Raw genomic sequence first — 10,556 nt, forward strand, 5'->3', positions numbered from 1 at the left:
GAGTTTTCATAAAACTCTGTGCTTGGGCTGAGCAGAATTGGTTGAAGAGCAGGCATCCAGAGACTTATTAATTGTTATCCCTGATATGAATATAAAGCATCATCTTCCTTAACAATGTGTTGATTGACTTCTGGTTGCGTGCAGGAAACTGGACTGTTTGCAGATGTTTCCCCATTTTTGCCCCCATTGGAACTGCTATATGCTGGTTTTAGACTATGAAAGTGACTGAAGCATGCTAACCTGGCTCCAGCTTTCTTTCCCTTAAAGCAGTGGTGTTCAAACTTCTTAATGCTGCGCACCCCCTGTTAAAAAATAAATACATCTTCGGGGGTCCCCCGAAGATTTTTTCACAATTCTGCTAAATTGGCAATGTCTAAACATATTTAAACATTGCAGTTAAGCTCTCTTACACCTTTTTACACACATTCCCAGGCAGGATATAAATGACAGAAGTTGTTAGTGATGGCCCATTACAAGGTGGCTTACTGCTGCTCCTGGTTAAGTCCCAGCACTGCTTTTAGTATATGCCGGTCACCCCTAGAGCAGGCCTCGAGCCCAGGAGACTGGGTGCAATATATTGAGCATAGGCATGCAAGTGTAAGCTTACATGTCTCTATAGTGACTTTACCGTTAAAGTGCACTATAAGTGATAGGCTGTCCATAGGATAACATGGAACTAGTACCCAAGCATACCCAGGTTGCTAGCTCCCTTATGGTACCACCTAAATGTGTTGAGTTTGGTGTTCAACAACTTGCCTTCTTTCACCTGACACAAATCTTGTGTCAACAGAAAGCTGGGATGCACCCACCCAGTTGGCTAACTTACAGGTTGACCACATGGTTACCCCAGCTGACATACTTTGACCAGCAGGCCTGGGTTTTCCAGCCCCAGCTGCTGCCAAGACAGAGTTCTGACCTCCCACCAGGTAGTATCCACGCTCCCAGGAGGTAGAACAAAGGCTTCGGCAGGAATGAGGTCACATCTCCCTCCCCCTGAGTGGGCTAGTGAAGGGAGACCTCAGATAGCTTCAAAGGCTCTTACTGTCTCTGATATGCAAGAAGGCTTTCTCCCAGTGGCATACAAAGCCCCCTCTTGCCCCCAGGTGTGCTGGACCCAGGCAAGACAGGAAATTAGGTATGCAGCAGGTGTGCACCTCCAAGTAGGCCGGCTACACCCCTAAGGGTTGGCAGTGGATCTGCACACCTAAATTGGAATTCTGCCATCTTCGAGGACAAAAATAGTGGGTTCTGGGAAGGAAAAAGTGACGTACACCACCGCAGGGGCAGATTAGCTGTAGGGAGTAGTTTCCCATTGACTACTAGCTCCCACACCCCTAACTCCCCTAAATCTAGGATTTAAGGAACACCCCTGACATAAGAACCTCAGCTCTGATCGACATACTTCAAGGAAGGCCAGCAAGCAGAGTGTTTTCACCAACAACAAGACTTTGCCGCTGCACCAAAGGAAGAGAAGGGTACTGGATCCCCATGGCAACACTGCTTGGAACTTCGTGAGTGACCTTTGTCTGTGGCCAGAACTCAGCTCTCCCTGGAACAGGGACCCATGTGGGAGCCAGAAGCAGCGTCGGACTCCCCTGAACTGGTGGCAGCAGTCCCTTGCAAACTGCAGGAAATCCGATGTGCTGAAACCAAATTAGTGCTGGCCACTGGACCCACTAAAAGATTGCACAAAGATAAGCGTTACAGTGCACTCGGGGAGTTGCAGTCCGACTCTCACCGAAGTCTCGAGCCATTACATCACTCCTGTGGACCTCCAGCGCCTCAGTTCCTTTGGATTACCTTTACTATAACCCGGACTTGCTGGTCAGCCGGCTGAACCAGCTGTTTAACCTTGGTCCTCGGACCTCAAAGTCCTCTACCCTGCGAGGGTAGAAAGTAACTTGATCCTGAAGTAACCGTATGTCACTAAGCAGCTTTTCTCATTGACCACAATGTTAAAAGCCTAGTTTTAAAGCCCACTGACAGCTCAGAAGTTACCTCTGCACCTGATCCCCTAGGTACGTTAAAAATACTTGGAGCGTTGAAACTTGGTCCGGGTGTCCAAAGATATCTACCCTGCGAGGGTGTAAAGGAACTTGACCCCTAAGTGATTGTTTGTCACTAGCAGAATTTCCTATTGAGCACAACGTTAAATGTCTGCAGTATTTAATGCATTTGTTTTGAAAAATTATAACTCGTGTATATATATATGATGCAAATTTTATTTTGGTGTCCAAATTTACTTGAAAATAAGCGCTAATATTTATACATTGGTGTCTTATTTCTTTCTAGTCATATCAATTACTTATGCTCCATAAAGGTAATGTAAAATGCTTGCCACATCACATGTTCCTCCAGTAATGCCTGACTGCTCCAAGGATTGTTTTTGAATCCAAGGATCGTCTTTGAAGCACTGTCGTAATATTACATGGTAAGGTCTCACAGCCATACCACATAATATTCCAATTTCCTACAATGGTTGACTGTCTACACTAGAAGACAGCACAGAGGTTTTTTCACCATGTAATGGGGATCTACCTGCCTGTGTTCTTACCTTGATTTGGGATGCTTTCAGCCACAGAAGACCGCTAGTTAAAGAACCTCGCATCACAATCCCTTTTTACACAGTTCATATTGTCAGTGAGGGCCTTCCATCCTTTGCAGTGTTTAGGAAAGGAAGACTAAGGAGAAGGCTGCATTTCTCTTTGCTGTTTACAAAGTGTGCTTTTAATGTGTTGTTGAAAAAAGAAAACGTTCTACCTCCACGCTATTCCATATGGTTATGTTTTCAGTTGCTTGTGAGAGGTTAATGAGGAGCAGGCGCCTCAAGCTCACTCACCCTCTGAGACCTATAAAGTTTCCATACTTTAAAGAAATAAAAATGTTTTGGTCCTCAGATGCATAATTCAAATGGACTAAAAAATACATACTGAGGCCTGTTAATATTTGTAATGATTTTCTTGTACACCAGAATTAACAAGAAGATTCCACGTGGACCTCCATCGCCCCCGGCACCAGTCATGCACTCTCCTAGCAGAAAGGTACCAGCCCTAAATGTTGTCTTGCAGTGTTAATTGCCTAGTTTTACTCAATTGTCTAAATTGCTTCTAGTCTAGCAATGATCCTGTGCATACAAGTAGCCGTGTGGAAAGATTGGTTTTGCTCTCTTTGCCCCCATCTATTACAGTGGATTATTGACCATTTTGCACCTTGAATTTTGACTCCGTAAACTTCCTCTGTCTTCTTTCTCTTGGCCCAGGTTGATGGACCTATCCCTCATCCCTCTTTAAATAATGTTGGGCTTCCGTTTTTTGCCTTTTTTGATTCTAGTGCTAAAAGTACCTGAACAGTATCTGTACTTTTATTGTAAAATTTCCACTTGTTTTGTTTCACTTTAACTGTCCATGTTTACTTCCTGAAGCTCGCAGTATATCACCCTAGCACCATTTTTGCCCTTACCCTCTAGCAGTCAGTGTAGCCCACTTTCTCATGGACTTGATTTCACCAAGAGTCTTGCTACTGCAGTTTTATAGCAGTAAATATGTATGCACCTTCATATTCAAATATAATCACTTTAAACCAGAAAAGTAACATAAATCATATCAAAGCAGTCAATTCTCTTTATCGCAAATTGTTTCATACATCATATCTAGAAGCGTAGAATGAAAAACTAGACTGAACCAAAACAATACATGTTAAGTGTATTTATTTGCACAAATTGAAATTTCACAAAAAATGCTAAAATACCTTCAAAGCTTTGTGGTGAAACATTTTAGTTGTGGAACAACCTAGCTGTGTTCAGTGCCTCAGATTTGTCTCTGTTGTCCTCATTAACATTTGTCGCTTTAATCCTTGGTTATTGATGGTTGTCAGCACAAATCTTTAGCTTTTTTTTCTGCTATAGAGTAGACACAGACTTGCCCTGTTCAAAGAAACTCAGCACATGACCCAGTTTCCTTCTCATCCTAAACTGAGGTGCTTATATCACACTGCTTTGTCAATCGTTCAAAGTACATTGTGGAAGCAGATGTCTGTATTAATGCATAGTTTTTAATTTTGCATGCTCCAACATGTTTTTTTTTCCTTTGCTTTAGATGACGGTGAAAGAACAGCAAGAGTGGAAAATCCCCCCCTGCATTTCAAACTGGAAAAACGCAAAGGTAACTCAGTCTGATAAAATGATCCTATTTTTAGAGCAGTGGTTTGCACCAGTTTCTTATCAGCAGTCAGAACTTTACAGCCCATGTGACTACAACCTCTGAAGATATTTTCATTCCAAGCATTTACATGGCCAAGTAGAATAGTACATGAAAATATAAAATATTTAATGTCAGGTATTCAGATTGCTGACAAAATGTAGACATCTGAATACTATGGGTTCCATTGAATGACAAATACCAGAACTACATGGAATGACTCCCAGATTCTGACAGCGCTACAGGATTATATGTCATTGTGTAAGGGTGCTTTTGGATCATCCACGTCCGTAATTGTGTTCCACTTAGAATAAGATTGTTTGCATGTGGCCCTTCTATAAAATGACCTTCGTTTCTTCCATCCAGGGCTACACTATCCCATTGGACAAGCGCCTGGCTGCAGACGGCAGAGGGCTTCAGACCGTGCACATCAATGAAAACTTTGCCAAACTTGCTGAAGCTTTGTACATTGCTGACAGGAAGGTTCGTAATTACTCTCACTGGGTGCCCGGTTTATTCCCTTGCCCTCACCTTAAATCCTGGAAAAAAGCTTGTTATTACAGTGGCTGAAGTCTTGAGACCTGCCTGAAGCCCAGAGCTTTGGCTGAGGTGGAGTGGGCAAGCATAGCACGCAGTTATTTGGTTCCTATCACAGTCTTGCGTTAGAATATACATGTGTGTCCTGGAGCAGTTTCAGTGAAGAAACAGTTTGGGGGTGATCAGGCAGCATATGCTTAATTCAGGATTCTGTATCATAAAAAGGACTTTCAGCAAGGTTGGCATAATTTGCCATAAACTGAGGTTCTGGTTGCATTTTATTTTCCTCCGGGCTTTTGCTGCTGGTATTTACTGTGTTCAAAGGGAAACTTAATAGAAAAAGAAAGATAAATGGTGTTCTTGCAGACTTAACCCCAAGCTTGTAGTCTCAAAAGTGGCCCTAATTAAAGAAAGGCCCCTCTATTGCTTTTTCTTGTTACAACTGTCCAAAAGCTATAAATAATAATGACATATTTCAAAGAAGTGTTTTTTTGTTTTTTTTGGTTCGAATGTAAATCCCGTTTTTGCCTTTAAACAGCCATAATATTTATTTGCATGCTGCTCTTTCATAGCCTTAGGCCATAAATCTGTGTTTAAGGTTAAAACATTACGCCTCCAGCCTCACAGAATTTACTGATGTCCCTTCTTTGGAAGTGCTCTCTTGTCTTTGTCAAGCAGTCCGAATTCCTCCTGAGTGACCAGCATTCTCGCTGCATCAGTGTGCAGGAGGGCTGATTTCAAAAAGTGTAGCATCACATATACAGTGTTCAGCCAGCCTAGCTGCGGTTGCCTTCCTTTATTATCAAGTTCTCTATCAGCACTACATGACTGTCCCAAGGTCTTTATGGCATCTAATTTTTGCTTTCAAGACTCTGGACCCACCTGTTGCACATATGTGCTTCTCCCATTAATGGGTCCCCCCTTATGCTGGTTGTTTTCCCATAGGCCTTTTTGTGTGTGTGTGCTGTTTTTTTAATTTATTTTTTACGTGAAGTACAAGCTGTAGCAATACATTATACCAGCTTAATCACCTAGAGTTGCTGTAGGGTATTCTGGAGTACCCCAATCACAGCTGTTATAAGAGATGCAGTAATACTTTGCATTTACTTTTACTGTGAAGATAGACAGATGCGCTCATTTTATTTGACTAGTTTAAAGCCTCAAATAGGTTGTATGACTTAAAATGTGTTTCTAGTCGCCACTGTACCCAAGTCATTGACACTACTGGTGCAGAGTCCTCATGCTTGCAAGTCAAGCATCTGACTCCGTGGTGGACGTTATGAGGTAAACTGTTCTTACTTGTCTGAACTGTCATTCTCTTCTATATTATTCCTGCGTTTCCTTGACACCATGCATGTTCCCTTGACACCATGCATGTTCCCATGAATTACGATGCAATAAGTGCGTTGTAAATGTTCCGTAGGCTCGTGAGGCAGTGGAGATGCGTGCTCAGGTGGAGCGGAAGATGGCACAGAAAGAGAAAGAGAAGAAAGAGGAGAAGTTGCGAGAGCTGGCTCAGATCGCCAGAGAGAGGCGAGCAGGCATCAAAACCCATGTGGAGAAAGGTACGTCCATTTCACAACAAGACGCAGGAGAACAAGTGTTTAAAAGATCAGAGTAGGCCTCGGCAAACGGCCAAAGAGGCTTCAGAGAGAAGAAAACATGCATCAACAGGATAACATTCATTTGGGAAAGAACTGGGAATGAAGAAAAATGCCTCCTTTTCACTTTAACATGTCTCTCCAGGGAGCAGCTGGTCTTTGTCTGGGATACCTAGTAAGCTTATTACTCATCACGGTGCGCCTTTGCACTTGAATCTGCATTTGTGAATTCTCTTCATTTATATAGGTCTGATTCACAGAGGTTTGCTGATATCCTAGAGTGAGATTTACTTACTTCACTCTCGGCTATCGGCAATACTCCATGAAAGGTGCATTAATTGTAAGATAACCTTAAATTAATAGGACTGATTCTATCCAGGGAACGTGCATTTTGTTTTCCAATATGGATGGCAGGGAATAGGCCAGTGCATAGCAATAATATCCTCCTATAAGAAACATGAATATAAAAATGTTTTTTTTCTGTCAGCGGAAGATGGTGAAGCTCGTGAACGGGAGGAAATTCGCCAAGACCGACGGAAAGATAGGCAGCACGACAGGAATATCTCACGGGCTGCCCCTGATAAGAGGTAACCACTTCTGTTTTATGGTTTTTTTTTGCTAATCCTGGGACAACCTTGATTGTCCCTTCAAATCTTTACTGGATTGTAAATTTGGCTTTTTTTCTAACATGGTTGTAGTATTCATGAAACCTTTTCAGTTTACTTCTGCCATAGATTAGACTTAATACAGTCTTAAGTGGTAAATGTACTTACTTTATAAAGGTAAATGAATCCTGCTGTGATCTTCAGTCTATTACTCTAACCCTGCTTAATCCATCAAATGCAATTAATTTTTTTTTTTTTAATATTCCAGATCTAAATTGCAGCGAAATGAAGATCGAGATATTAGTGAAATAATTGCCTTAGGGCAGCCTAACACTCGTCCCACTACAGAGGTCCAATATGACCAGCGACTCTTTAACCAAAACAAGGTATGGGTGCAAGTGTATTGAAAGATTCCATGTGATTGTTTGATATGTCATTACAGTGTCGGTCCAACTCGCAATCAACAGTTGTTCACATAAATTGGAAACTGTTGTAGTATTGCATAGTACACTTCCTGGCACGAGGAAAATAATAATTTAGATATTGGTCTGGGACCACCTCTTTTCCATACTGGTCACCCTGGATGCCTTTGCAGATTTAATGATAACCCCTACTTGTTGTTGTAAAGGTTGATTCTGAGGCTTTCACAAATTACTGTATACTACTAGACATGGACATCATTTGGTTTGTTCTCCAGGGTATGGACAGTGGCTTTGCTGGAGGAGAGGATGAGGTTTACAATGTGTATGACCAACCATGGCGAGGAGATAAGGAGGTGGCACAGAATATCTACCGGCCAAGCAAGAACGCAGATAAAGACATGTATGGAGACGACCTGGATACACTAATGAAAACCAGCAGGTGAGAAAGTGCAAAGTTCTTGCACCCCCAACTTACACACACAGCATGTTTTTTTTTTTCTTTTTTTTTTGCAAATGTGATACTGTAGCAGTAAAAAGCAGTTGCAAAGTCAATAGATCTGCATTGTCAAACCCAAAAGGTGAGACCTATTGGCTTTGCCAATGCTCGTTTTCTGTGGCTGGTCTGAGAAGAATATTAAATGGGTTTCCAAAGCATCACAATCCAAATACAGTTGTGTTTTTTTGTATTAATAAAAAAGGCTTGAACGGTGATGCGACCACATTACATCAACCCTGGAGCACGTGGTTTGCACCATTTTATACTTTTTGTGTCTTGACTCTTGGTGGAGCACAGTTCTGACTTAAAAGTTGAGTTGATGGGTTTCTTTCCATTCAACATTTATTGGAATGAATGGTAACTACTTGTGAGACTTTAAAGTGTGTTCTTAGGGATTGCTGCACTGAGAGCATGCAACCTGAGGCCTAGTTCTGCTGTGAGGACCGAACTGATGCGTTTGTAATGTTAGAAAAGTTCTGTTGATCCAAGCCTCTGAGAATTTACTTAAAGTGATTCAGATTACTGATAATGAGGACTAAAATATATTGACCGCCCTGGGTCTTGTCTCAGCACTTGACTGTAGAGTGTGTTGAAGGTATGGGTTCTAAATACATCACCAGAGCTCCTGGCTCCTGTGGTTTAGGATAGCAGTGCAGTAAGAGCGATCTGCAAGGACCTAGTAGTCCAATAGAAAGGTCTCAATTGAAGTGCATTCACTCAGCTCGATAAGGCTCAAGCATGGAATAAAAGAGAGCGTTGAAGTTCAGGGCATACTTTAATTCCTCAAGCTGCCTGCTGGACCTAGTAATAGAACAACTTGTCATGCTGTAGGCAACGATGGTGGAGGTGTTGTCACAGGGGAGAGGAGTCACAGAAAAGCAGACTGTGCTGCTAGTCGGGATGGATGTTCTTTCACAGCCCTTTTGTACGGTTCTAGCAATTGAATAGCAGTGAGTACTGCAGGTAAGTTTTGTATTGACGTCATAGAAGTGGATCGGTTCCTGTACAAGACTCTTCATCATCTACCTATATTTGAAATAGTGTCACAGCAGTGTATAGTCGTAATGTAAGTGTAAGGGCAGATCTAAAATTGATTTGTTTCAGATAAAGGGGTACTTAACTTGCTGAGCAATAAAACATGTATTTTTCTTTTTAACTCTAGGTTTGTACCTGATAAAGAATTTTCTGGCTCAGACCGCCGACAACGACGTGAGGGCCCTGTACAGTTTGAGGAAGATCCTTTTGGTCTTGATAAGTTCTTGGAAGAAGCCAAACAGCACGGTGCTTCAAAAAGGCCTTCCGATAGTAGCCGGTCAAAAGAGCATGACCATGAAGGCAAGAAGAGGCGGAAAGAGTAAAGGAAGTATGTGAAACCCAGTACGGACTAGATATTATTGACTTGCTGTGATCCAACATGTTCTGAACAGGACATAAAGGGTTTTCTTGAAATGGAAATGGAAATGAACAATGAAACTTTGAACTCAATTACATTCACGTTGGAATGTAGCTTTAAAAAAAAAAAGCAGTTTTTAAAGTACCATTAAACCCAAACAAGCATGCCTCTCTGTCCATGCTGTATACAGTGCTTATGAATTATATTTGCTACGTATGTAGCACAAAACAGTAAGGCACATAACTGTTACATTTGAATAAGGGGCTTGTAACTAAATATGAGCAATGTACATATTTACTAAGGCTGCCAAGTAGCTCTATTTGTAGGTGTTCCCAGTGCAGCAGACCTCACATGGATTAGGCATCCAAATCTGCTTCCATTCGGCCTTATAATCCTACTATACTGGCATGGTGATTGTATACAGGAGTGCACCAATTGTATCCCCAAGAAAAGGATTGCCAGGGTATAGCTGTGGAAAAGAAGGTTAAAGCCATGCAAGCTGTAGATGAGAATGGAAATTCAGGTTTTAAAGATTAAAGCTTCTCTGCATGATCCCCTGGGCCATTATCTTTGGGGAAAGTACTATGACTAAGGAGCTCAAACCGAAGTTTACCCCAAAAATAATTCCATAAGAAAAAAACAGCTCTAGCTTTCGCAAAGTCACTGCAGTTGAGCAACGCTCTCCAGAAAACCATGTGGCTGCTGCTCTCTACCGCATAACCAGGTTTAGTCCCTTCCTCACAAGTGCAAGAACTGCACTGTAAATTTGGCCAACAGTTTTTGGCAGGATTACTGAAGTTCCTTTTCTGTTATTGAGTAAAACATTGTTGAAACTTGTGTTTTATTTGAGTACTTTTTTTTTTCTTGGATGTGTTTGTGGTTTAAGATTTGGAAGTATTGTAAGTCTTGCTTTAAATTTAATGTGTAGTTTCATCCTCCCTGTGGTTTGCAGATTTTGGATTACAATACGATTCACTGGCTGCATTGTCAATAATTTTGTCCAAACCATTTTTGTAGTTTGCTCTATCGCTTCTTGCCTCCGTCTATGTTGAACACAATCTTTAAAAATGCTTTGTACAAATAAACAACTGTATGGTGAAAAAAATATTGTTTCCCCACTACCACTGTACAAAGTATGTGTTTGGTGCGTTGATGCTTTGAAGTCCATAACAGTCTTTTCTCACAACTCTGTTGGATGCCCCTCGACAAGTTTTCATATTTAGATGTTGGAACAAATGGGTCTTCAATCCAGAGTCTAACTATATCAGTAGAAGAAAGAATGCTTAGTAGCTCCACTCAGCCAAGT

General features: G+C 41.6%; 1 protein-coding gene across 1 annotated transcript in view; it reads left to right on the forward strand.

Annotated features, from left to right (window-relative positions):
* SNW1 (SNW domain containing 1) overlaps positions 1 to 10,355 on the forward strand; it is a 67,448-nt gene extending 57,093 nt beyond the window's left edge. The window contains exons 7-14 of the mRNA XM_085626630.1: positions 2,972 to 3,041; positions 4,095 to 4,160; positions 4,563 to 4,679; positions 6,157 to 6,298; positions 6,822 to 6,921; positions 7,208 to 7,325; positions 7,637 to 7,800; positions 9,020 to 10,355. Of these exons, the coding sequence (XP_085482756.1) occupies positions 2,972 to 3,041; positions 4,095 to 4,160; positions 4,563 to 4,679; positions 6,157 to 6,298; positions 6,822 to 6,921; positions 7,208 to 7,325; positions 7,637 to 7,800; positions 9,020 to 9,215 (973 nt within the window). The 3' untranslated portion in view covers positions 9,216 to 10,355. The remainder of the gene's footprint in view (positions 1 to 2,971; positions 3,042 to 4,094; positions 4,161 to 4,562; positions 4,680 to 6,156; positions 6,299 to 6,821; positions 6,922 to 7,207; positions 7,326 to 7,636; positions 7,801 to 9,019) is intronic.
* Positions 10,356 to 10,556: the final 201 nt, after the last annotated feature.

This window comes from Triturus cristatus, chromosome 9 (assembly GCF_964204655.1).
Source record: "Triturus cristatus chromosome 9, aTriCri1.1, whole genome shotgun sequence".
Classification (NCBI taxonomy): Eukaryota; Metazoa; Chordata; class Amphibia; order Caudata; family Salamandridae; genus Triturus; species Triturus cristatus.